The sequence below is a fragment of the Adiantum capillus-veneris genome, chromosome 3 (genome assembly GCF_014529385.1).
Source record: "Adiantum capillus-veneris isolate H3 chromosome 3, ASM1452938v2, whole genome shotgun sequence".
In the NCBI taxonomy this organism is placed as follows: Eukaryota; Viridiplantae; Streptophyta; class Polypodiopsida; order Polypodiales; family Pteridaceae; genus Adiantum; species Adiantum capillus-veneris.
In genome coordinates this window covers 157,267,825-157,295,691 of record NC_140933.1, presented here as the reverse complement: position 1 = coordinate 157,295,691, position 27,867 = coordinate 157,267,825, and the positions used below count along the sequence as shown (strand labels likewise).

Here is a 27,867-nt window from a genome sequence, read left to right as displayed (position 1 = left end):
TTGCCTGTATACTCGACAAGCTAAGGATGGTAGCTTGATAATCCTCATCTTGTATGTGGATGACATGTTACTTGCTGGTAGACAAATGGTAGAAATTTCAGCTCTTAAGTAAAAAATGGCAAAGGTTTCTGACATGAAAGACATGGGTGAGGCAAGTCATATAATGGGTATGCGTATCCAGTGAGATAGGTCAAAGAAGATGCTTTACTTATCTCAGGAAGAGTATATTGACAAGGTATTGCAACGTTTCCATATGGACAGGGGAAAGGCATTGATGGCACCATTGTCGTCATATGTGAAACTAAGCAACCAAGATTGCCCACAATCTGAGGTGGAAAAGGTTGAAATGGATACGGTGCTGTATGTGTTTGCATGTGGGAGTTTGATGTATGCAATGATTGCTACACGTCCGGATATTGCATTTGCAGTGGGAGTGGTTAGCATATATATGTCAAATCCCGAAAAGAAACATTGGGAGGCAGTGAAAGGTATCATGAGATACTTAAAACATACAAAGAGTATGCGCATATGCTATGGTAGTCAGGATTTGAGTGTCAGAGGATACACTGACTCAGATTATGCAGAAGAGTTGGATAAGAGGAGATCTACATCAGGCTATGTCTTTACATTGGCTGGAGGTGCCATGTCATGGCGATCTTGATTACAAGATTGTATTACGTAGTCTACTACAGAAGCTGAGTATGCTGCAGAAAATGAGGCTTGCAAAGAAGCTATTTGGCTTGGTAGCAGACTTGGGAATCAAAGTAGATATGCCAGAGTTATATTGTGATAGTCAAAGTGCTATACAATTGGCAAAGAATCCAGTGTTCCATTCGAAGACTAAGCATATTGATGTGAAATATCACTTCATTAGGGAAGTACCTGAAGACAAGCAGATACAACTACTGAAGATCCACACCAAGGAAAATCCTGCTGATCTACTCACAAAGGGACTTCCAGGAGAGGGCTTTGTGCATTGTCGTGAGTTATTGGGCATCGGATAGATGACAGCCATGCAAATCTTTGTACATTTATGTTCATAGATTTACAATTACTTACAGTGCCACATTGGATTTTAAGTGGGAGGTTGTTGGGATTAAAGCCCAAGTGGCCTCTTATACGGATATGGCCGGCCGGCCGCCTAACCCGCTTATCGCTCACTCTTTGTATATACTCACTTATACTTGTGTGAATAATAAGATTTGGGAGATAACCCTTCAATGAATTCTCTGCGTACTGTGTAAGCTCTTTGTCTGTGTATCTCTCTGTGTGTGTGTGTGTGAGTCGATCTAAGCTCCGCTCCGCGACTTAACGTACTACAATCCAATTTGCATTCCTTTCATCTTCCTTAAATCCTCTAAATTCATGCTTATCATAACCATGATCAACAACAAAATTATTCGTATCATCTACCATAAATCCTCTAAATTCATGCTTATCACAACCATGATCAACAAGGACCTTATTAAGCATTTTCCAAAACTCTGCATTTTCTCCAAACTCACATATTACCAATGTTAGTAGCTCTCTTACATATGGGTCATTAACATGTGCCCAAATAGTAGGCCAACCCTCTACATCATGCACTTGATTAAAGTGAACCCACATATCCTGCAAATTTCCTCTTGGGCACATGAGGTTCACTAGATCAACACCGCTCGTTGGCCCCATAGTACACATCTTAAATATATGTGGTTGTTGTTGAGGTCCAAGTTGCCCTAGAAAGAGAACACTATGAAGAAAAGAATACCTTGACTTAGACTTTAGAGTTAAGATAGAATCCAACCCAACAAATGTAATGCCTTTTGCTTGTTCAGTTGACTCTAAGGTCCTTTGCACATGCTGCTTATCTGACAATGGGGTGATAGCATCAAGGAAACTTGAGAACTCATCATCTGCCATTGGTGCCAGGTTCTTGAGACACAAGCTTATCCATTATGTGTTCTTTTGCTGATTTCCTTTCTAATTTTTTGGCAGCTATCAAAGTATCAAAGGAAGATCTATGCATCAAGGCATCAAATATAGCTTTGTTTGCACTTATGCTCTTCCCCTCATCAACATGGCATTTGTAAAGACCTCATGTACTACACATCTAATAACAATGGCCTTTTTAGAAGGAATAGAAATATAGAATTTCCGACAAGTGTTAATGCACTCAGGCATTTAATGATAGTGAAAACATGCAAGTCTTCCATTCTCTACATCCAACATACCTTTTTAGAAGGAAAACAATAATATGGAATTTTTGGCAAGTGTTAATGAACTTAGGCATTTGACGACTATGAAAACATGCATGTCTTCCATTTTCTACATCCAACATACCTTTCCTTGAAGCACCTGCTAATCTTCCTCTCCATTGAGACTCATTAAATGTTTTTCTTCCTAGGAACATTGACGTTCCACATTGAAGCGTCTCAAATCCCCTCCAAGAGGCTAAAACTAGCTATACCCTTAAATAAATCATTACTACGTGCTACATACTTTGTCCAAACATGTCCATCAAATCTCTGCTCCATCCCGTACATAGCTACATTATCTTTTTGTGGAGGAAGTTTATATGCAATGTAGCAGTCATACAAAGTGAGCATTTACACAACTTCAACCACATTCTGGATAGATGAGAGTGGAATATACACATTTTTTTGAAAAGGAAGAGAAAAAATGATTTTGAGTACACTTTTGATGCATATGGGCTTGTATGTTTTTACCCATCTTGAATAATGATTGGAGATCGTTTCGAGCTAACAAATGTTGCAGATGAATGGTTCATGATCTCAATCTTGTAGGACTGTGAATATTCATGATCCAAAAGGTAAAACAACTCATTTGATTCATTCCAAGCAGGCTCAAGCTTGACTTGCTCACCAAGTAAGGTAAGTGGATGCAAAGAGAAGTTTTCACTTCCTAGATCAAAATTCTCTTTCAATGCTTCTACAATGATGATGTGATATTGACTTTCAAACATAAGCACAAGCTTTTGCTTATGCTTCGGACAAAAAATAGAGATATGATGACCCATTTGCAACAATAGTGCATAAGTGCAACAAAGATCACTTTTGGTAGAGGATAACAATTGTCTTGAAAAATAACATAGTAAAGATCTATTTTACATGCATGACACTATTCCACATTTTTAAATGTGAATGCCTTAAAATAAGGGAAAAGAACTTTATGTTGTTTACATATTCTTCTGCAAAAATGAAGGGTTTTCCTCTCCAAATTCTTTTTTTTAACACGTTCTACAACTTCTTCATCTTTGAGTTCTAAAGATCTTTTCATCTACACTCCATTTCCCTCTCACCCCTTCTCATCCATGATTTTCTTGGCTTTATCTCAGCTTCCATATTCATCCATTTGCGTATAGCATCGTCAACGATCTCCTTTTGCCATGGCTCCCAAACACCACCCACTAACTAGGTATGCCTTGTGGGATTTTGCTTGAAAATAGCCCGTGTTGACACGAGACATTTTCAGGCAATGTCCCGAGATGTCTAAGCAGAGGAAGATGAAAGGGGAGCTAGTTTTTATGCTTGGTGTATTAAAAAATTTGTGGCACATAACGAGCTGTTGTATTCTACACTATGGTATTGGATGAGTTGATGTATTGAATATGCTGTGGTATTGAAGGAGCCTTCACAAGATGTTTACATTGTCCATTGAATGCATCTGTGGCTAGTGTTGATGGGGCATTGTCCCTCAAAGCTCTACTAAAAAAACTTCAAGCATGCATGTAATTAATTTCCCCCTCTCAAAATGGGTCTGCCCCTCAACCTAAGTCTCTCCCTAGAACTGGAATCTACTTGAAACAGTCTTGCATCAACACAAGACTGTTTGAAGCAAAGTCCAACTCCAAAGAGAGACTTTGGTTGAGGGGCAGTGTGTTATTGATATCTCAAAACTTTAATGGCTTAATGTTTTGTTTTGCATTGATCATGACAACCTATGTTCATACCCTAGGGAAACCTTATGTGTTTTTTGTACACAACCACACAATGAGAGAGAGAGAGAGAGAGAGAGAGAGAGAGAGAGAGAGAGAGAGAGAGAGAGAGAGAGAGAGAGAGAGAGAGAGAGAGAGTCAAAGCTTACCTACAACACAAAGAGGGGAGGTGGATCTGCTTCTTGTTACCACGGCTAAGCTCAAAACAAGCTCTCGAGCCAAGTTCCATTTTTTTGTTGATATCACAGTCAGTATGTGCGTCAATATTTGTGTGGATATCACAATTGATATTATTGACATGCATATCAATGCACATATTGATGCCACAGGGAACTCGAAAAAGCATTACTCTTTTTGCATCAATAAGCCGAAGAGTTGCTAGTAGTGATGATGGATAATGACCTAGATCATATGGATTTGGATTTGGTTTAGGATGATATGATGTTGATAGTGTTTATAGCTTTTGATTTTAATTTAATGAAACTTGGTTATTGAACGATGATTGCAACAATGATATTCTACTATGTCAAGATATGACATAGTAGGATATGACATGTATTGCTTATTCTAGTGGTATGACTAGAATATGTTGTATGTGGATGATGGAAGGCATAATAAAATTGGACTATTTAAGTTTGTGAGATGTTTGTTTCTCTATTTCTGACAAGAATGATTTTCAAAGTAATAATATGGCAATAAGGACACTACTTCCCTACAGAGAGGTATATAATAAATTTGACTATGATGTATTAACAATTTATTAATTGTAGCTGACAAGTGGCAAAGGCACAATCGATATATGGGCTATGCTATTAGTTTATGGATATTGTATTAGTGGGGAGATCTTTATGAGTAATGGTCATCTTTATTTCTAGAGGGATAATTATAATCATTTTTGAGCATTGAAAAAGATATAGACATAAATACGTGCAAGAGAGAAATGCTCACTCTTACATGGGGGAAGATTGTACCCAGTGATCCATGTCTCTGATCTTCTCTCCTCTCCCCTCTTCTTTTATGCATAGTAGTCCGCTCTAGGAGGTAATCATGCACACTTTCTGTTGCTCTCTTCTTCACTCTCGGCTTGTGTGTCTTGGTGAGCAATGAGTATGAACAATTCTTGAGGTATGCATGTCCGATCCCATGTATACTATGCATTTTTTGTGTATTGATAGGACCATCATGTGCCCATTTGCAGCAACACATTCGGCCCCTATATTTTTTATGTATGCCTAAAATCCGCACCCTTGTGGCACAACATAATGGATCAATCCTATACACTCATATCCCCAATAGATACCCTATGTGTATCAAATTTTGTGTATTCAAGATGAACTTGCATTGAAATTATCATAAAATCTAATATCTAACCAACCCAAATGATTTTATCATATTAAACTGATCATTTAATGTGGGAGAATAAATGGGAACAAGGGTTAAGATATAGACATGTGCTTATAGATCTATCTCAACACAGGGCCAATGGTAAAGGGGCCCAAATGAGAGATGGTTTATCAAAGAGAAAGTCTAACCAATGGAGAATAAGACCTTAGGGTTAGCTTCATTGAAGACCTCCAATAGTTAGTGTAAAAGTCCTTTGACCTTAGGTAAGTAGGGCTGAGCTTGAGGTGGGAACCCGGCCCAAGCTTCAGGTGCTTGAGCTGGGAACCGGCCCAAGCTTAACGTGCTTGATGACTGAGGCGCTTGTGATGCTTGAAGTGCTTGATGATTGAGATGCTAGAGCGGTACTTGAGGTGAGAACCTAGCCCAAGCTTAAAGTGCTTAAGGGCCAAGCTTGTAGTGGGAATTGGGCCTAAGCTTGAGGGGCTTGAGGTGTCAAAAGTCAAAGATCCAATCCCTACAAGGAGGGGGCAAGCCCTACATGAGGGGGGATGAGACAGAATACCCACACACTCACACAAGGCATACTTGGTACAAAGAAAGCATAAGGGACACTTGTCAAGTTCCTCCTCATGTTGCCCTCATGGTGTGCCTGAAGCCTATTGGTTGGCCAAGGGGTCCAATGATAATTTAGGAGATTTAACTAATTGTCTTTGCATTTATCAAGTCCTCTCTCTCAAAGGGAAAAGGGGGACACTTGTCCGAAGGCTACCCTTGTTGCTTGTAATGCTTCCTGCTTGTGATTGGCTAGGGCTGGAGGGGTCCAATGAGCTTCAAGCATGAGCTACAAGGGGGGGTCGACCAAAGCAAGCTAGGGGGTTGCTTAGGGGGTATACTCTTTCACACACATTCACACACACTCTCATTATGCATTGTGCAAAGTGCAAGAGCTCCCTCTCCTTCTTCAAGCAAGTAGAGGTTGAGAGCCTACACCAACACTCTTGGCTATGGAGTGCAAATCCAACCAAGAGCCATGCTTCAATGCTTAAGCTTGCCATCTTCTCCATCTTCATTACTATGAAATTATGTATGCTAGTAAGAAGAGTTATGATAAGTGAGGAACTAACTCTTTTTCCTATGAAATGTTTCTTCTTGCTCTTCCCTACCCTCATTCCCTGCTAGCTCTCTCCACCTTCAAAGGTGTTTGAGGTCTTGGGATAGTTAAAGCTTTCTTGAAATTTTATATTATGCTTGTGATCCATGAAGCTTTCCATCTTCATTGCATCACCTAGGTCACGAGGAACACAAAGATTGTATTGTAACAAGTCTCTCTTAATGGGAGAAATCATAATACAAATGCCTATTGGAGGGGGAACTGGCTCCACATAAATCCGGTCCTCAACTGTTGTCATGTTCTCTGAATTCTCTCTCTTGCAAAAGTATTTTTCATGCCAAGTTAACTAATTGCTATGTTTATGTTGTTATCTTCAACCATGTGCACCTGCTATGCTCACAAAGTAATTTCTTAAAATTATTTTCAGTAATTTCCGCTACTCTCAAGTTAATAGGCCAATTACATTACATTGGTATCAGAGCATTTGGTTTCTCTTTTCTTGCTTAAGAAGAGAGGTCCTTAAGTAGCCTATAAATGGTTGATGTTGTTAATTATATTAGGGTAAGTGAAACTGGGATCTATTATCGATTTTTTTGAGCCCACTATGTGGAATATGGTGCACACCTTGGGAGCTTTCGACTTAATAATGGAGTCTTTTTAGACTTGCCTACGGCTTTACCATTATTGAGCCATAAGAAGTTCAGAAGGAGCTAGTCCTCGGCAACTCTGCTATGTTAGACCTACTTCACTACTCTCTATAATTAACCACTTTGAGCCGTGGGTATAGATACTTAAGATCTGATTTTTAAAGGCTAAGAGGAGTGGCAAGTAAGGTTTTGATTTGCAAGCATACATTAAGTACATACATAAATTTTGTTAACATGGATGACAATAATCAAGAGAGTAGAATGAACATTGATAGCTTTGATTTTTCACATGAAGGTGCTAATGATGATGCCCCCATGTTCATGAATTATCTCGTTACTAGGTTGCAACAAGCTATGGGCAACCCTACTTTGCAAGCCAAAGTTAACAACTTTGTGCTTATGGAATTTCCCTTCCTCTTTAAGAGGAGAGAGAGAACTTAGGAGACCTCTTGAAGAGACGCCCAAAAGAAGAGTCTCTCCCATTCGAGAGGAGGAATTTAAAGAGCAAGAAAGCAATGAAACTTTAAGTTTCTCTGAAGATGTGGCTCCACAAAGACGGCGGTCTAGATGATTCGCCACTCCTCCCAAGAGAAAAGATCAACACACAATCCCTGTCCTCCTCATTTCAAAAGAGAAGAGAGGAAACAAAGGAAGAAAAGGGCTAGGAAGAGGTCACCCTCTTCTCCTTCTTCTTCACCTTCGTCCTCTTTCGATGAAAGATATGGCTATTCTTCTAGAGAATATAGGAGGGGAGGACATCGAAAATCATACCGTGCATGGCGAAGGTCCCAAAAGCTAAAGAAGTTCAAGGAGGGAGGAAAGAGTATCTCTTTTCTCACCTATGATTGCACCTTTGGTGCTACCGACAAAGTGTGTCTTCATCTAGCAATTTGATGCGGCTTTTGGATCACGGAGTCCTCTAAGCTACACCATGTAGCTATGCACTTTCAAAAATCAGCTCGTCAATGGTGGGCTAGCCTTCGTGGCAACAGCAAAGCCCCAAAGACATGGAAAACTCTACGATTTTCAATCATGAAGCAATTTCTTACAAGCGATGCAAAGGACAAAGTGCTTACCGAATGGTGGAACTTGAAGCTTCTCTCTCATGAGTCTATCCACAGGTATGTAGACAAGTTTTGGGATTTACATCTCAAGGCTACTGCCTTTCAAAAGATAGACTTTGCCGAGCAAAGGTAGCGATTCTGTGCGGGATTACTTGAAGAGATGGCCGAATACATCAACTCTCAACGGCCTGGTTCTATTAGCGAAGTAATCCATCACACCATGGTTTTTTGACGCATAAATTTCCATCAAGGGGCTAGATGGAATGTCAAGCCCATGGAAAACAAAGACAAAAATGATGCAAAGGGGAAAACCAATGTTCAAAATTCTTCCCAAGGCACTTCCAACAACAACAACAACAATCGGTCCAAGGAGAAGGGAGTTTACAAAGCCAAAAACAAAATCTCTCCTGAAGAGCTTGAAGCTTTTTGCAAGGACCATAAGTGTTTCAAGTGTGGGGAGCAAGGACATAGCTATCATTCTTGCCCCAAGAAGAATGATCGCAATGAGACTCCTAGGGCTTCCAATATGGAAGCTCCAAAGGAGGATGCTCATTGAAAAGGATCATCACTTTCCTATGCTTGGGGAAAGGTAAGAAAGCATGATGCCTTCATCTTGTTTGACCCTGGCTCTACTCACAACTTCATATCAACAAAGTTGGCCACCAAGCTGGGCATTCAAGCTTTTGCGATGGGAGATATGGTAATGGCTGACACAGCTTTGAAGGGTCAGGAAGCCACCGTTACTTTCTTGATTGGGAATTTGAGGCTTCATGTCCAAAGCTATGTCGACAAAGAAGACTTTTTCATCTCTCCTCTCCAACATGAGGAAGCTATCCTAGGGGTGCCATGGTTTGATCGCATGGCTACCAATATGAAGTTCCCTGAAAGGAGAATCTACTTCACCTACAAGGGAAAGAACATGTATATAGATGCTAGTGAGTGTGGTTGCACTATTCCACTTGTAAATCTTCCCGCTTTTGATAAGTTAATGAAGAGCTCAATTTTTGCGTACATGATTTTTGTCAAAGATTCTCTAAAAGATCCTTATGTTTCATCAAATGTAAATGGTAGGAATCAAGAAGAATTAGACTTGTCTAATTTTCTAAAAGGATTCCAAGATGTGTTCATTGATGATATCCCTATGGACTTACCTCCAAAACGAGGGGATGATGACCATCGTATTGAGCTCCTTCCAGGAAGCTCACCGCCTAACAAGCCTTCTTTGTTAAAGATTCTTCTATTAGTTAATGAAACTGCCCATAGGGCTATAACCACCTCTACAAGAGAGGGCTACAACAATCATGATGGGGAGACTCTCCCAATGAAAAAACAACATATGTACAATGAGGCTAAATCAAGAAATGGGAGGGGGGAAAAGCCACATAGGTGGACGATATTTCCATTTGAGTACACCCTAGACTATGGTAAAAAAAGGCCCAGTACACGAGAGTCAAAGGAAAGCCTCTTTGCGCTCCCGCATACGGTCGGAGCTGCCATGGAGCCTCTTGAGATGTTCTCTGAGAGTATGGATCAGCTCTAGCCAACAACTCTAGCCAAATCTCCCGAAGAGTCTCTGCTGGTGGTAAAGGGCGAGCCTCGAAGATGCAAAAGCAGCGCGCCCGCCAGATGAACCAGATTGTCACGTCACTGATGAGCTCCCAACACTCCTCTCTCTCACTATACCACTCCTGTGGAGTAAGCTCTGTGGAAGGCTGGAGTGTAGGTCGCCCCCCCCTGCATCACTATCATCCTGATTGGGGAAGATAACTCAAATTGAAGTGCCGGGCCCGTGAGAGTGGAACAAGCGGCTGCCCCCCAAGTGTATTACTGAGCCGTGGAAAGAGATGGCATCAGTCAAAGAAAGCAAAGCCACACCTACTGTGCCAAAGAAAAATCCCAAAGACAGTGAGATTGACTCTCCACAAGATGGTCACAAGCTGCACATACGATCGAGAGACCACTATGTACAAGCCAGCTCCCAACTGCTGTAGCTCTGTGTGCAACCAGCCCCACTAAAACAAAGTGACTCACCCGGCTGTCTCGGGTCCCACAACCTCTCCCAAAAAGCTACCAAGAACTCAGATGTGAGACCCTCCTCTTGCCAATGCAGTGTTGCAACAGGGTGAGCCTCTCTCTGTGCTGCCAGTATGTGACATCCCAGTCGAACAGTGTATTGAAAGAAAGGGACACCTGTGTGGTCTGCAGAGGAGAAAGGGTCCCTCCGAAGCCACTCTCTAGGATTCCACTGTACTTATGGTAGTGGACAACTCTCCCAAGTCCACTATCTCGAGTGTCTAGTCTCAAGAGCTGCTGGGTCAGGATTGATGACACAAGTCCTTCCATAGATGCCCACCACTTGGATCCTCTGAAAACAACACTCTGCCACTTGTGGGGCCTCTAATGCAACTCGGTGTAAGCGTCCCTCACCCTGTATCTCCAAAAATAGGAATGGAACACTCTCTGAGCAAGCCCAAACTGAGATGAGAACTTCCAGTCGCGTGAAGGCTCCAATCCATCTGGGTGCTACTGACTCGAGAGGTGTGAGCCACTCAACTGGTATTACCTGTGAGATGTCCTAACACATGCTCTGCACCCCTCTCATGTCCTGTAGAAATCCCTAAAGCTCATCTGACAAGCCTAAAAAATTTAACCAGTCACCTAAAGAGCATGCTGGACACCTCTGCCATGGGACCCCATGAAACATGAGGCCGACTTCCAACCAAGTGGCCTCTTTGAGTGCTAACCATGGGGTTCCAAACAAGGGGCTATCTCAGGCGCTCATCCGTGCAAGTAGACTGATGCTGCTCTAGGCCTTGATACAGATGTTCCCAAGATCAGAGCAAACTCATAGTGAAGTGGTCCTCCAGTATCCTGATCAAGCCAACTCTACTCATGTCTGTGAAAATCCATCTGGTCAAAGGTTTCCGGGGGCCTCTAGCCTGAAGCACCTTAGCACAAAGCCGCTGTAGCAAGAACTCCTTCCAGGGCTCCTCACCTGGAAGAAGTCCTCTGACGATGAACTTCCCAAGAAGGGCTCTGCTTTGCTCTGCTGGGTCTATGATCCCAAGCCCTCCCTGAGAACAAGGAATAGTAATGACCTGCCAAGCCACTTTGGCCCAGGCTATTTGAGTGTCACGCCCTAACCAAAGGAAGTTTCTGATCAACCTGTCTACGTGGCTGATACAAGAACTTGAGAAGATCCTGCAAGAAGTGATGTACCACATAGTAGCCAACAACACCTGTTGGCCACTACAACTCTGCCTGCCAGAGAAAGTCGCGCAGAGCTCCAATGTAGCAACTTTCTCTTGATAGCACGAGGAGGGGAGCAATCTACTGCTCGCGAGACAAGTGCAAACCAACGTGACAGCCCAAGTACCAAACTGCAGTCCCTGGGGAAATCCACCTGAAACCCTCACTGGCATCCAATTGGGTATAAGAGCACTACCAACCGAGAAAGCCACTGTCTTTTTCCAATTGATCAATGCGCCAGATGCACAACAGAAAGTCTTAAGATCCTGCTCACACCTGTGAAGGTTGGCCTCTTGGCCATCCAAGTACAAGGCTGAGTGGTCTACAAACTCAGCGTCCAGTAGCTCATCTCCCCGAATAGGAAGTGCTAAGCCACGTAAACCAACCTGCAACAACACCAAAAACTTGCTCATCACCTCAACATGGAACAGAAAGAGGAAGGGGCAAGAGGGCAACCCTCTCTGCTGACCGAACGTGTGAGAATGAAGCGCTCACCTCTACCTCCTGACAAAAGTACCTAATTGTGTGCCGGTCTGTACAAAGCTCACACCCCTCTGATCCAAGCATCTGAGAAACCCATCTTGCGTAGAGTGCCCTCCAAAAAGTCCCAGTCAACTCTATCGTAGGCCTTCTCAAAATCGAGAAGAAGAATCACCAGATCCTCACCATGAAGCTGCACTAGGGTAGAAGCCTCCCAAAAAGTAAAGATGCTGTCAAGGATACTACACTCCTTGACAAACCTGTCTGAGTCCCATGTATAATGCTCTCTAGAAGGTTGAATCCTAAAACTCAGAGCCTTGACAAGAATTTTGTAGGCTGAGTTGAGGATGGTGATGGGGTGCTACTGTCGAATCTCATCCAAGGAGCCACCCTCCTTGGGAATGAGGTAGATCAGGCCCTCACTCATGCTGTCAGGCATCTCTCCTATGTGCAGGATGTACTGAAAAGCACTATAGAGATTTGGGCCAAGCAAGTCCTAGTACTCCAAGAAAAAATTGGGAGCCAAGCCATCCTCACCTGGACAGATACCACGGGGGAGTGCACTAAAAGCCGTGTGTAGCTCCTCTAGCTGAAGAGGCAGCTCAAGCCTCTGACACATCTCCTTAGTCACAAGACAAGGCATCTGTGTCCACACCTACTCTCTACATGCATCCTGAGGCTCCGACTGAGGATCTGCAGACAGTAAATCACGATAGAAGTTAGTAGAGCAATTGCACGCATGTCCTCTGGCTTTGAAGCAACTGACCTGTCGGGCCTCCTCAATTGATTGACCTTGGCATGCATATGCCAAGGTCCTACTGTCTCAAAGAAAGCACCTATCACTCTCTCACCCACTGGTGGCACTTCTCCTCTGTGCTAACAAGCTCTTGGAGAGCCTGCTATAAATGCTCCTCCAACCAAGGACTGTCTGGATGCTGCTCCTGCATCCTTTGCAAGGAAGCAACACCCCATCTTGGAGACACTGCTCCTTCTCTCTTGCTGCATCCAGGAAAACCAAAGACTCCTGAAGAAAGAATCGGCTAAGTTGAGCTAGTCATGAGGCCACTCTGTCAGCCGGGGAATCTTGCATGTCTAAGATCTCTGTCCAAAGAGCCTCCACTAGCTCTCTAAGTGTAGAGTCCAGCAAGACCCTCTCAGGGATGCATAGCATCGTGCTCCCCCTCCTCTGCCTATCTGTCACTGTGAGGATCACTGATGCATGGTCCGAAAAGGAAGTCCCTGCCAGAATTCCAACTATCGAACCCAAGTCACAGAAGTGTTCACTAGTGTAGAAGCAATCTATCCATAATAAATTCACTCCTCCCACTCTCCGGTTCGAACGAGAGAAAGCCAGGCTGTTTGGGGTCTCACAAAACTAGAATGCTGCCACACATCCAAAACCCTCAGAGTCATAAAAAACCTCTCCCAAGCTGCCAGCTCAACTCCATGCACAGTAGCATGGTTACCACCAATCCTGTCAGAGGGGTTCTCCACCATGTTGAAGTCACCCCCTATACACAATTGCTCTGCCTGTAGCAAAGACTCAACAATCTGTAACCAAAACTCTGCTCGTGCACTTGTCACATTGGGTGCATAGATGTTCAGGAAGCCCACAAGACAACCCTAAAATTTCATAGTGATCCACTGAGCCCTGCATGGCACAATAATCCCTCTGCCCACAATGGCCTACTGCAAAGAATCTGCAATAGTCATACATACCCACCTTGGATGCCTCCACGTCCAAAAGCAGCTGACCAAAAAGTATCATATCATCCATGCAAAAGCTCGCCACAACGTCTAATGCAGCTCTCACACAGGTGATGCTCCTGTAGCATAAGAATGTCAATCTCTTCTCCCACAAGGCATCACTGAAGCTCCTGACACAGTTGGCCTCTCTGACGCTAAAACCAGGGCCCACCTAATCCCTGTACGTTCCATGAGAAAATCCTCATGGGGAGAAAGAGAGAACAGCTAGCTGCTACTACTGTCGTAGCAGCTAAACGTGCTATCTTCGAGGCTGGCTTGGATGGGGAGTAATCCGCATCTAAACGTCCTCGAGATAAGCGTGACTGCAAAGGGTGACTAGCTCAAGCCGCCCGCCTCCCCTCCCTTCCCATTGCCTCAATGGGGCCTCAACTCACTTCCACCTCAGCCCGCCTCCCCTCAGCCGATTCAGCTCGAAGCCCCCTCAGCCAGCCTATCACAGTCCTCCATCGCCACCCACCACCCCTTTGTGCACCTTTAGCCCGCCTGCCGGCAGCCCTCCATCGCCACACACCTCCCCCCCCCCCCCCCCCCCCCCTGAAGGCCTCGCTTTGTTCAACCCTGCATTGGAGTTTCTAGTCGGGACTTTACGCGTTGAGTTTCCCAGGTGTTAGTCTTCACATCCCCCCTTTACTTCATAGCAGCAGACACAGATGGAGGCTCATGCTCCATCCTAGAGGGACTCCTCAGAAGCCCCCTCGCCTGACCCTACAGATCCCACCATCCAACTTGCTCTTTCAACGACAGAGCAAGCAAGCCTCACAGCAGATGCGGACAGCCTCTAGGCAACCTCCATCATCTGCAAGATTCTCAGCACCACACCCAACAGAAGAGAGCTGTGTGATCTTCTCCAGGCGCGCCTTCTCGCAGAGGTGGGCAAGATCTTGGATGTTTAGTACCTCAGACATCGCTACTATCAGATTAAGTTTGAGACCTCCAAGATGGCATCCAATGTCATCCCCATGAGCCCCTTGACCATCGGAGCAGTTCGAGCCCACTTTTGACAGTGGAGACATTGTTTTGACCCTGCTTCAGATGTTCTAGTAGAGTAGGTAGACCTTCCCATCTCCGTCTGCTTTCCTTGTTTGAGGAGGGAGTACCTACCACTTTTGTCCAGGATAGGCTTAGCGATTGGGACTCTCTTTAAGACACCTCATACGGCAGCCTCAATAGCTGCCAAGGTGGCCGGAATTCCCTCAGTTCGCGTTCTGGTTTAGGGACACCCACACTCTCCCGAAGGTCATTCTACTTCCTCGGGTGAGTGGGGGTTGGCCGGCATTCCCTCAGTTCGCGTTCTGGTTTAGGGACACTTACACTCTCCCGAAGGTCATTCTACTTCCTCGAGTGAGTGGGGGTTGGTTTAGACAAAGCGTGGAGTATTCAGGCCTCCTGAATCAATGCTTCATTTGTCGACAGATGGGCCATCTTGCGAAGGCTTGTCCATGGAGGAGGCCCCGACCTACACCACAAGCCTAGCCCCAGCCTTCAAGGGCTGGCCAACAGCAGCAGACAGAGACAGAGCACACAGGCAGAGCCACCCTCTAAGCCTTGGGCTCAAGCAGAGGAGGGATGGCAGCAAGTTCGTGGTCGATGAAGGCAGGGGCCTCAGCTATAGCCTGGCACCCAGAGTGTCCTCAGGTGCCTAGTAGAAGTTGGCTCCCATCGAAAACCAATTTGGCCCTCTTCAACAGGACGAGGTCCCTACTCCCACCTCCACCTCAGCCTCACCCTTGACAGCCTGCCCAAGTTCCCCCTCCCCTTCAGCCTCCCCCTCCCCCCCGCCTCCTACTACCTCCACCTCGCCCTCCTACCTTTGCCAATCCCCTCGCCCTCGCCCCCCCCCCTTCCCCTGCTCCCCCCCCCCCCCCCCCTTTCGCTCCAGTCCCACAGTCGACCCAAGGGGAAGGGCCATCATCGGTTGCTAGGAGATCTCTTGGCAGCACCTTTGCCACGAATCGCTTGGCGAGAGAGGGACAACCTTTCTTGCAACCTCCTCTTCTGGTACAGACGTCTCCCTTTGCAACGATCCCTCGTGGTCTGACGAGCTTTGACATGTGACATCGGTGGGACTTCTTTGCCTACGACTTTACACGGTATCTCGGCGCCTCCTCATCATACCTTAAGGTAGCCTACTTCATGGTTTGTGTTATGTTCCTTGCAATTCGGGGGATAGAGGCCTTGCACTCGGCGGTTGGCTTCTCTTTTCCCCTTTGCGGCAGGGACCAGACTGAGTGGACGTTTGACTTAGTGTTGGAGTGGCTATAGACACAGGCCCTAGAATTATCTCATCACATGGGAGACCTAGGGGTTATAGACATGCTTCAGACTCTTTGGCCAGTGGCCAAGTTTGTTGTGACACCTCGAGACGCAGCAGGATGTAGACACATTGTGGTTCACTTTTTTGCTGATACACAGTTCCCACCATGTTATGTACACATACATGAGGATCCTTGGACAAAGGAGCTTGCTTTATGAACGGCTCAGTCTACTTGGGCTTGGGCTAGTGGCGTAGATGGGCAAAGGGCGCGCGGGGGGGGGGGGGGGGGGGGGGGAGTGGAAAAAAATGGCAAGGGGGGGAGCGCACAACAACAGCGGCGAAGTCGTTACATTTTAGTGACCTGTGTAAATAGCCGCTCCTAACAAGCCTCCTTATCGAGGCTCTCAAGCTCGACAAGAGGAGGTCATGAGGCAAGTACAAGAATTGGTAGACAAAGGGATGGTGAGGCCTAGTTCCTCTCCCTTTTTCTCTCGAGTACTTTTAGTGCAACAGAAAGATGGTACATACCGTATGTGTGTGGACTATCGAGCACTAAACCATATCACTTTCAAAAACAGATTTCCTGTGCCGCCTCAGGTAGAAGATTTGTTTGATAAGCTACAACTCTCTACCTACTTCAATAGGATTGACCTTAAAAGTGCCTATCATCAAATGAGGATAGTGGATGAACATATTTTAAAGACCGCGTTTCGCACAACGTTTAGTCTTTATGAATATCTAGTCATGCCTTTTGGCTTGACAAATGCACCAGCTACGTTCATTCGTCTAATGGAGAAATTTTTTAGACCTTATCGCAAAATCACTGGAGTGCTCTTTGAGGACTTTATCATCTACTCCAAGTCTTTGGAGGAACATAAGCAACACCTCCAAGTGATTTTTCAAGCATTGAGGGAGAACAAGCTTTTTCTCAACCAAAAGAAAAGCAATTTTTCCTTCAAGAGATTCAATACCTAGGTCATATTATCTCTCAAGATGGTATCCGTATGGATCCATCAAAGTTAGAGGTAATAAAAGCATGGCCTAATCCAATGAATCTACATGAGCTAAGAAGCTTTATTGGTATGTGCACATACCAATTAGCTTTATTGGTATGTGCTCTATAGTATGTGCGCATACTATAGACGCTTCATAGCAAAATTCTCTCAAATAGCAGGACCACTACATGACTTAACTAAGAAGAGCGTTAAGTATGTATGGACTGCTAAGGAGAAAAATGATTTTGATAAGCTCAAGGAGAAGGTTACCTCCCAACCAGTCCTCATGCTTCCGGATCTCTCAAAGCCATTTGAGGTCCACTGTGATGCTTGTGGTGATTGCCTTGGAGTAGTTTTGCTTCAAAAAGGGCATGCCATAGCATATGAGAGCTAAAGGCTCAATACGGATGAACGAGTCTTGGGCATATATGAGAAAGAGCTTTTAGCTGTTCTACATGCCCTAGACACATGGAAGCACTACCTATTGGGGACTCCATTTATCCTACAAACCGACCACCAAAAGTCTCAAGTATTTCATGACGCAAACCAAGCTTTTCGACAAACAAATGAGGTGGGCAAATTTTCTTTCGCAATTTAATTTCCATATTGCTCACATTGCTGGTAAGCACAATCAAGTGTCTGATGCACTTTCACGACGACCAAAAGTTAATGCGATGTCTATAGCTACTCACAATGATCTCTCCTCTATGATAGATGAGTATGCTACTAACCCTCACTTTAGAGACATAATGTCAGCCCTTGCTTTAAGGAAGAAAGAGGAACCATTCACCTTGCAGGATGGTTATCTTCTCAACGGAAATAGTCTATGTGTTACCCATTCCCTTTGTGAGAAAGTTATGTATGAATACCATGCTCCTCCCTATGCGGGGCATAGAGGTATTCAACCTACTCTTTGAGGAGTAGAGACGTATTTCTATTAGCCTACCATGAAAGTGGACATACAAGAGTATGTTTCAAAATGCGTAGTATGCCAAAAGACCAAATATGATAGAGGGAAGCAACCTGGATTACTCTAGCCATTGCCTATCCCAAATTCACCACAAGAGAGTATATCCATGGATTTCATCTTTGAATTTCCCAAGTCTATCCATGGGACTACGGGAATATGGACAATAGTCGACAGGTTTACCAAGCAAACATACTTTATTCCTGTCAAAAAGACTATTCAGGCACACCAAATGGAAAATCTCTTCATATCACAGATTTTCAAACACCATAGATTACCGGCATCGAGCATGTCAGATAGAGATCCTAGAATGACCAATAATTTTTGGAAAGGTCTATTTGAAAATCTAGGAACAAGATTAAATTTCTCTTTGGCATATCATCCAAAAACCGATGGCCAAAGTGAGATAGCCAATTTTACGATACTCGATCTACTCATGACTTATGTTACCAAAGTAGATCAATGCTCACAATGGGAAAAGTACTTACCTCTTGTAGAGTATGCCTACAATAACACTGTACATACTTCTACGAAAAAAGCTATGAGGTCCCCACCCCGTCGTCTCAAACGACAGATCTGATGGTTAACCTGGTGGCCACTAGATCTACAGCGGAAGCAAACAAAGTGGTTTATGGTTCATCTAGCGGACGATCTCTCATCACAAAGTGAATCGAGTTCGAGCCTTCTAGCATCGAGATCTAGTTCCACCCCGCAGGGGAAGCGTGATTAACTTATCTAGCAATCCTAAGACCCACCTTCCAAGAGGAGAGAAGTCCCGAGTGCCTTTTTCCGCATGTTTCAGAGGCACGTACACTTGAGACCTTACCGCTCTAGGGGCAATGAGTAATACTAACATTCTTATTGCACTTATGGGGACGGAGAGTTCCCGACTAATCGGGACCACCCTTCTCATAGGCATTGGCAACCCGAGCTATGCCCCCACTTTCCACCCCATACTCACACTTCCTTTGTTACCTAATTACTACCACACATGGTCGTTCAACACATAAGTTCCTTGTTTATTTTCCAATTCACAAGTTCTTTAATACAGCCCTTCAACCAGTATTGCAAAGCGGCACCAAGACAGTAACTCTAGTAAAAATTACTCAAAAACTTATTCATTTAGAATTCCAATATTCTGGGGGTACAACATCCCTCCCCCAACGAGAGTTTACTCCTCCACTTATCGCTTAGTTGCCCATACAACTAGGTTGTCCACCGCTTAACCAGCAGTCGTGGATATCCACCACTTAACGAGCACTCGTGGATTCAAGAGCCTTTAACCAGGAACTCTACCTCCTGCAAATAACTTCGCGAGCTGCCCCCTGTGATCAAGAGGGGGTTCGGACTAGATCAACATTGGAATTGAAAATGAACTAGCTGAGCTAAATTTTCCCTAGCAAACATTCTTTCCTAGCTCAAACAGTATATCTAACAATCATTCTTTCCTACTTGGAAATTAATATACATTCAATTCAAATGCCGTGATATCCGTTGGATTTCTCCTATATGTTTAGGGATATGTTCTTTCCTTACTTATCGAATGCAATGTTAACTTAAACAAAACTTGAATTAAAAATGTGACCTACCTACACAATTTCCTCGTCATTGCTCCATGAGTTGGCCGGTACTTCGTCGACCATGGGAGCCTTTCCCTTCCCATTTGTGCTCGGGGGGTTCACTATGTGTAAAACTACCATATCACGTGCGTTCAAGACATGTTTGTAAAACCCCTTATGTATGAATTTTGTTAAGAATATAATGTACCCTTTTCTTTTAAAATCTGTAAGTTTTTTTCAAATTTGAAAAAATAACGCCCTTTTGTATATAGATTTCTGTAAGTTTCAAGAACTTTAAATACCCTTCTGTTGAACTCACGTGATAGGTTACATTTTTATTAGGTGACCTACCCGGGCATTCGTGTTGCTTGTCCTAGCCTCGCAATCATGGGAATCACCGAAACGAGTTCTCTTTACCGGGGCCATTTTATACTCACTACTTAAATTGACAACTTGGGAAAAAAAGAGAGCTAATATTCGAGAGCAACATACGACCAAAATGACAGATTAGTTTCAATAAGCAAATCCCTTTATATGAGAGGTTTGATTACTTCAAGACATAGAGATTTCTGATAGCACCTTACTTGTTCTATGGGAATTGGCCCTAAGGTTAATTATTTGGCCTAGATAGTTAAGAATTTCAGGTTTCTTCTCAATCTATTTACTAGAGATGAATTCGGCATGCTTAATCACTTCCTAATGTAAGTAGAGGTTTGCAGTTTTACCGTATGCATAGGTGAGAGGGTTTCTCCCTTCCTAGTGATTAATGATGGATTAATTTCACTAATTACATCCTAATCTATGAGCTAATTGATTCTAATTTAGTTGTTTAAACATTGTGTGGCAATAGAAAGCAGATGACCATCTCTACCTCAATGCCGACTTGTTCTTAATTACAATGGTGACTAGCGGTTGATTCCTTAATCATGTATTAATCTATGATTAAGAGAGACTAACTGCTTGCATAATTACTAATTAGATTAAAATTTATGCAATAAATCAATGTTACGGAGAATTAGAGAGTATCCATTGAGTAATTTAGCTAGGGTTATGCACAATAGATGTGGGATTAAGAGAATATTGGAGAGAATTGCAACAAGCATGAATTAAATTGGATATTACCGAGATTAGGCTGAATTCCTCTCAAAATTCTGATACATTGGACTCCTTGAGACGAGAAACGAGCAGCACTTTCTCCTTAGCTCTTCTTCCAAACACTATGTTTGCCGACAGCACCTCCCCAAGGTATGTGTGTGTGTAGGAGTGTGTGTGTGTACTTAGTGTGTGTGCGAGCATATATGTGTGCTTGTGTGTGTGTGAGCATACTCTTATGTAGGCTCTCCCAAGCTGAAAATCGAACGAGGCTGCTAAATACATATGAGGGAGTACTCACCTCATGCAAGGCAACTTAGTTACATGCTTACCAAGTGTCCAGGTAACTTAATCTAACTGACTCTCACACTCTCTCTCAAGCATGGAAAGTCTCCCACAAGTCCCTAGAGGTGTGAGGATGCCCCCTAGCTGCTAAAGCAAGCTCCCAGTGGCCTGAGACTTGTTCCCACATAGCCCTCGAGCCTCGGTGCTCCCCTCACAGCCTTAGGAAATTTTGACTTTAGGCTAAAACGGGCGATACGAATCGGAATTTAATGTTGTAAATTGCTATATTGAGCTCTAACTAAGGTGTACCTGTCCGAGTACCTGCCATATTTAGCAGCCCCCTGTGTCTGAAAATGCATTTTTTTCAAATTTGGGATACGGGTGCAGTTTTTCGAGACGGTCAAAATTGACGGGTCGGGTGACCAAAAACTTAACTATTTTTGAAAAATTTCCACAAAAATTAATTTAATTCACTTTTAGAAGCTTTATGACATTCTAAACATCATGGCATCGATAGATTTTAAAAAACTGCTAAAAATAGTAACTTTTTCCATTATGATTGTTTCATGGTACAATGGTGTTGTTTTAGCTCGGGGTCGGGGACCTTACATCCTCCCCAACGTGAAAAATTTGAGATGTCCTCATCTCAAGAATACATCTGGATAACTACTTAGGTACATACATCCTTTGTCTAAAGTAAAGACATCCTTTGATGATAGAATAGTCTTTAGCTGTATGCGTCTTATTCTGCTGAACTTTGATGACTGGTGCTTGAATTATTTCTCACTAGGATTAGCAGTTGTAGCATACAGATCTGCTCTCTCATCAGCTTCATCACCCACAGTTGGTAGTCTCACTGCGGCATTAGCGAAAGCTCCGCTTCCTTGTCTTATGTTTCCTCTTCCTCGGCCTCCTCTTCCGTTTGGTTGACCTCGCCCGTTGACGTTCAGGGGTATATTATTAGCACCGGATGTGTGGGAAATCCTTTTTGGACATTGGCTTTTGTAATGTCCATACTCCTGGCACTCAAAGCATCTTATATTGGGAAACTCGGTAGCTACCGTAGTAGCTACTACCGAACAATGGTCGTATGCAAGGTTGATTGGTCTGTTACTCCAGTTGTCTGGCTTGGCCCTCTTTGACAAATAGTATGGACTATCTTGGGTAGTCCTTTGAATCTCTTAGCTAACGGTTTGGCCCTTAGCAAGCCATCTTGCAGAGTTGCTGGCCTGAGAGCTTCTAGTCGGTTGTTCAAGGGGTCGATGAGTCCTTGGCAGAACCGTGCTACTTGCTGTTCCAATGTCATCCTAGGAGCATATCTCCGAAGTGTGACGAACTTCGAGTAGTATTCTTTGACGGAAGAAGTCAGCTATCGAAGTGAGAAAAACGCATTCATCTTCAAGGCTTTGTGAGCGGGTGGTAAGTATCGCTCCATCACAGCAGCCTTGATGTCTTCCCATGACTGGGAGGATCCCTTGATATCCAAGTCCCTGCAATGTTGTTTCCACTAGATCTTGGCATCGCCAGACAAGCGGAACATCGCAAGCATGGTTTGGTTCTCGGGTTGAGTTCCCGCAGCTTCGAAATAGTCGTCCATTGCTTCCATCCATACTTCCGCATCTCTCTCCACATTAACCCCTTCGCCTTTAAAGGTTGGAGGCTAAGATTGCTTAAGGAGAAGCTTTTTCTCCTGAACGGCGGTATATAGCGCAGTAGACGGTACCTATCCAATGGTATAAAACTCATTACTATAGAACTCTTTTCAAATGAATCTAGGCTTTTCCATACTCAAGAAGAAATTTAACTTTTTGGGCTTAACCAGTCTACTTAATCTGTACAGCTATCACAAAGGATTTAACCATTCCACAATTAGTTTAAATTCCATTGAATACATCCAAAATTGTCCGATAAATAATGGTAAAAACTTTACTCGAGAGCTTTGATCCATACTTATAACTTTATGTGCAACAACAAGCTACCTGCCCGCAGCACTAGTCGCACCAACGACTTCTCAAAAAACATCATGTGGAATCCACTGAATCCCAACAAGCTCAACAAGTAAAACTCTTTAACATCACTCAGGAGACAATCCACTAGACAAATCCAATGTCATTATTCTGGGAAACATCATGCTCAAGCTTTGAGTACGAGCTATCCTACCATCCCTTATTTTTTTTTAAATTTCAAACAACATCATTTTCTAGTTCGTAAACCTATAGCTCTGATACCAGGTGTGAGGTCCCCACCCTGTCGTCTCAAATGACGGATCTGATGGTAAACCTGGTGGCTACTAGATCTACAGAGGAAGCAAACAAAGTGGTTTATGGTTCATCTAATGGACGATCTCTCATCACAAAGTGAATCGAGTTTGAGCCTACTAGCATCGAGATCTAGTTCCACCCCGTAGGGGAAGTGTGATTAACTTATCTAGCGATCCTAAGACCCACCTTCCAAGAGGAGAGAAGTCTCGAGTGCCTTTTTCCGCATGTTTCAGAGGCACGTACACTCTGAATCCCCTTTGGCGGATTTATTCCATTGCTTTGGGCACCACATTTGATACATATGCCGGCCAAAGCAATGCCAAGCACGGCATTCTTCTCCAGCAAGCCTTGACTAACAACATCTTCGTGCATCTTATTGCCCATAAGAGCATCCCAAATAATGCCAAAATTACCCAGCTAAGCAGCGCCGACAACTGACACCGGACTCTGCCTGCCAAGCCGTAAATCCCTTTAGACTTCTCAAACTGTATAGAACGCATACGAACCCTACTGAGGAGGTCAAAATTCTCAGATGGCATTCCGATCGAGCGGACCGAACTGGCACGGAACCGGCCCCCGACGAATCTTTAACGGCTAATATCTTGGTGATCGGAACTCCGATCACTGATCTGAAAATACCGACGTGCTCCACAAAGTGAGCACTTCAAGCCCGTGCATTCATTTCATTTCTGTCACCTTAGTTGCAGTTGCCCAATCCGGTACGGATTTGCAATCGACTCAAACTTCAATATTCCATAACTTCTACACCGTAGCTCCAATCGACGAGCCATAAAGACAGGCCGGTAGAGAACTTCAAGCACTACAATTCTAGATCATAAACTCCTATCTGTGATCACTTCAAGCATAATCATTTTTGGCATCATTAAGGCATCATTAAGGCATCTGTTGGCCCTTTTTAGCCGCATCTGGCATACATTAATCATTAAACTTGGCCTGTTAAGAAGCCCTCATCACTGACCATTAATCAAGTAGGCTTTCAATAAGCTTGATGTGAATCTTCTTGGCATATTTCTTAGCATGGGTGCGCAACCGCACGACATCCACCCCCTCTGGACCTGCACAGCCTCCGGTCTGTGCCAACTGCACTTCAATCTGTGCCTGCTATAGGTACCTTTAACTCTTTGCCATGATCAGATTTACTTAACTGAGAAACATATGAAAAATAAAAGAAGGCTTATACCTTAATCATTAGGTAGCTGTCCATCAGAAATCTATGAACCGTATCCGTCGTATCTTCAAAGCATTCAATTATGGATATCCTATTTAGTGAACCCCGCCAGACTCAAGTGCTCCAGTTAATGATGCACACGGCTTGACGATTAAGCTCACTTTAAGGAACCCTGTCAAGCTCAAGTATGCCTTACTCTGTCTGCATACGGAATGGCCGTCAAGTCCTTTACTTCAAGTTCTGGTAGTAGAACCAACTCAAAAGATGTAAAGATACTTCAGTAGTTGTTCAAAGAAGTCACCTGGAAGCCAGCCATGAAATCTTATTGAATGCATAACCAAAACTCTTTTAATTTAGCATAATCTAGAAAACAAAACCTTGTACCATGCAACATGCTACAAGAGATAACTGGTACTTTTCAAATCTGGAACTTGCACTTCAGTAGCCCCAGGGAGCAAACGGGAACCCAATCATTTGTCCCATTCTGAGCATTCCTTTAAAAATTTTGCACCATCCTCCAGGATCGTAGGGAAAATACAAGAGTTTTCAATCTATAGAGCATAAACACAAATTAACCCACAAATATTCATGACAACCGCCTGGATCATATGGCATGTATAGTAACTGACAACAATTATAGCTAGCATGATAACCTCCTGGGTCATAAGTCATATATAGTAACTGCCAAGAATCATAACTAGCATGATAGCCTCCTGGGTCATAAGGTAGTAGAAAATCATATTTCAAGTATATTGCATCTCCACAAACTTTCTCATAGCATAGTAACAAAAAGTCCCAAATTCCCAGCATAGCAGAACCCAGAGGCAAAATGAGCTCAATCACTATGGTCTCCAAAATATCAATCTGCATTTGTGAGTCATTGAATACCATCACTTCATTTGATAACACAAATGCTGCATGGCTACCTTCTCTAGTAGGCACAAACTCCTCTAGAGCCTCATCCAAAAGAAACATAAGCTCTTCATCATATGTTGCAGGATGTTCTTCACTACTCTTGTCACAAGGAACTCGAAATTCCTCTAGCGCATCATCAAGCAGATCCATAAGCTCCATATCTTCCTCCTTGGAAGAACTACCTAGTTTCTGAGTCTTATCACAGGAAACCTCATCGCTTGTTTCATACATACGCACAATTGTTCTGGTAGCTTCACACTCCCATTCAAATATCTTTCCACTTCAATAGCACAAGTCTCAGCATGCATTACAAAGATAGCATCAATTTCTTTTTCCATAGCATCATCATAGAAAACCCTGTCACATGTAGCAGTCATAGATTGATCATCATCATGCACCCCCTCTAAATATGAATCTCCATAATCATAATCTTTGACTGGGTTTACATCAAATATATATGGATCAACATCAAATACATTTGCATCATCACCAGTGTCCTGAAATGTAGCCATAGACATACAACCCTCTTGCATAACATTAGCCAAAACAATTGCTTTTGCATGTAATGTTGCGTAAGCATTCTCTTCATGGTCTACAGCCAAAGAGCACTCCAAATGGGCATCTACATCACATATTGACTCTGACAAACATGTTGCTTGATCATTGTTAGCGGCTATGCTTTCATGCATGCACTGGCTCTAAGAAACTTGTTTCCTCATGTATGTCACTTTGAGAGGATACGACTACATCCACAAAGTCACATTTTATTTGAAATAAAGAAGTCAATCCCAATCGAGCATAAACTGTATCCACTATGAAATCATCATCTGCATGCAACAATGATTTTTCTTCCAGAAGGCATGCATAAATAATAGCTTCTAGCTTAGCTCGGATAGAACTCTGACCACTTGCATGACATGCTTTTTGCATTAAAATAGATGGCTCCTCATCTTGTGTGCTTTCAATCTACTGAAGCTCTAGGTCTTCACTCAATAAGAACCCCTGTATGATTGCTTTTGCAAAAGCATCCCAGTTGTCTGCATGAGTTCTTGCAAGAACTTGAATTTGATCCTTAATATGATCACACACAAGCTGTTCAAATTCTGCAATCATCTGAATGTCTGACACTTTTTGACGCTTTATTTGCTGCTCGTAACACTTTAGGTAACCTTTTGGATCATATTCACCATCAAAGATTGATCTCTCATCGTATACTACATCCAAAGCTATATCGATTTGATTTTTCTTCTTTATGGTCTCCATTTCAAGCAGAGATCCTTGAACCAATTGAAGCATCTTTGAAAAATCTGGAACTGTTGACTTATCATCAAAACCGTTCGCATTTAATTTTGCAATCATCTTCATCAGCTGCTCTAAATTATCCATCTTTACCTCCCACCTCGGCTCATTTCACGTCGGGTTCACCAAAGATGTCGGGGGATATGTGTTCGCTACGTGAGCCGGGCAGGCACTAGGCCTCTGGCTGTGGGAGGTGTGAAAGAGAGAGAACAAGAACAACAGATGCAACTGAATCTGAAAATCACCGTAATTATCAATTAATTGATTAACGCTTGAGTACAACTTAATCCTTAGCCAAGGCGGGTTGTTAACAGCATCGTCACTTGGATCATCTGCTAACTAGGAGCTTAAGCTCTCGTTTACAAGATTAACCGGCCGGTTAACAACACCGGACTTAACAAAATGCTTAATCAACTTCGGACTGATCTTGGTGATGGAATTTTTCTTAAGTTTCTTTATCTGCCTCGTGCTTTCCTCTTGCTTCTTACCTTGCTTTGTTTACCGTGCATGCCTTCTCTTGCTTTGGCTCAAGATTGAAACTCGCCTTCTCAAGCTTACTTGCTTCGACCTCGACAAGTTTACTTGCTTCGACCTCGATTCGACCAAACCTCGACTTTTGCTTGTAATCCTCTTCTCGCCTAGGCTTGCTCAAGCCTCGACGAGCTTTCCCTCAAGCTTCTTCGACCCAAGTTCTCTTCTTACTTCTTCTCAAGCTTCCTCTTGCTTTGACAAATCTCCTTCGGGCTTCTTGCTTCCCGAGAACTAGAGTGAGATAGATGGAGCTTGCTTGCCGAGAACGAGAGCGAGAGAGAGAGTTTGCTTGCCCCGAGGTTCTTCCCTTCATAACCCTCTTTGCCTTTTTTCTTGTGTCCGAGCTCTTCCCTGATGTTTTTTTTTTCTTCTTCTTCTTTCTCTTTTTCTTTCTTTCTTCTTCTTCTTCTTCTTCTCTTCTCCTTCTTCTTTTTCTTCCTTCCTTTCTCTTCCTCTCCATGGGCGCACCTGTTTCCCTTCCTCTTCTTTTTCCTAAGCTTGCATGACCTTCTTTCCACTTTTTTCCCATTAACAAGTTCTCATGCTTTTCAAGAGGGGCAACGATGGCGCCGTCGTTGCCCTCTCTCTTTTTCTCCCTTTTATTTCTTCTTTTTCCCATTTAAGCCCTTATTTTCTCTAATGGGCGGCCATTCCCTTACATTGGGCGGGCTTTGATGAGCTAATGACCACTTTATGGCTCATGTGGGCGGGCGGCCATGCCCTTGAAGGCACCACATTTGGGCATACATGCCGGCCAAGGCAATGCAGTAGGCATTAAATTTGGCATACATATCGATTAAAGCATCGCCAAGCACATCAACTCCGAATCCCCTTTGGCAGATTTATTCCATTGCTTTGGGCACCACATTTGATACATATGCCGGCCAAAGCAATGCCAAGCACGACATTCTTCTCCAGCAA

The 27,867-nt window shown here is 43.5% G+C and overlaps 1 protein-coding gene and 1 pseudogene across 1 annotated transcript; both read right to left on the bottom strand.

The window, feature by feature from the left end:
* Positions 1 to 24,747: 24,747 nt before the first annotated feature.
* On the bottom strand, positions 24,748 to 25,347 carry LOC147462033 (uncharacterized). Its single transcript, XM_086507030.1, has one exon. The coding sequence runs from the start codon at positions 25,345 to 25,347 to the stop codon at positions 24,748 to 24,750; it is 600 nt and encodes a 199-aa protein (XP_086363156.1).
* Positions 25,348 to 25,381: 34 nt separating this feature from the next.
* LOC147462032 (uncharacterized) lies at positions 25,382 to 26,046 on the bottom strand (annotated as a pseudogene).
* Positions 26,047 to 27,867: the final 1,821 nt, after the last annotated feature.

Coding starts and splice junctions, on each gene's coding strand:
- LOC147462033 (XM_086507030.1), bottom strand. CDS start 25,347: ATGTATGAAACAAGCGATGAGGTTTCCTGTGATAAGACTCAGAAACTA.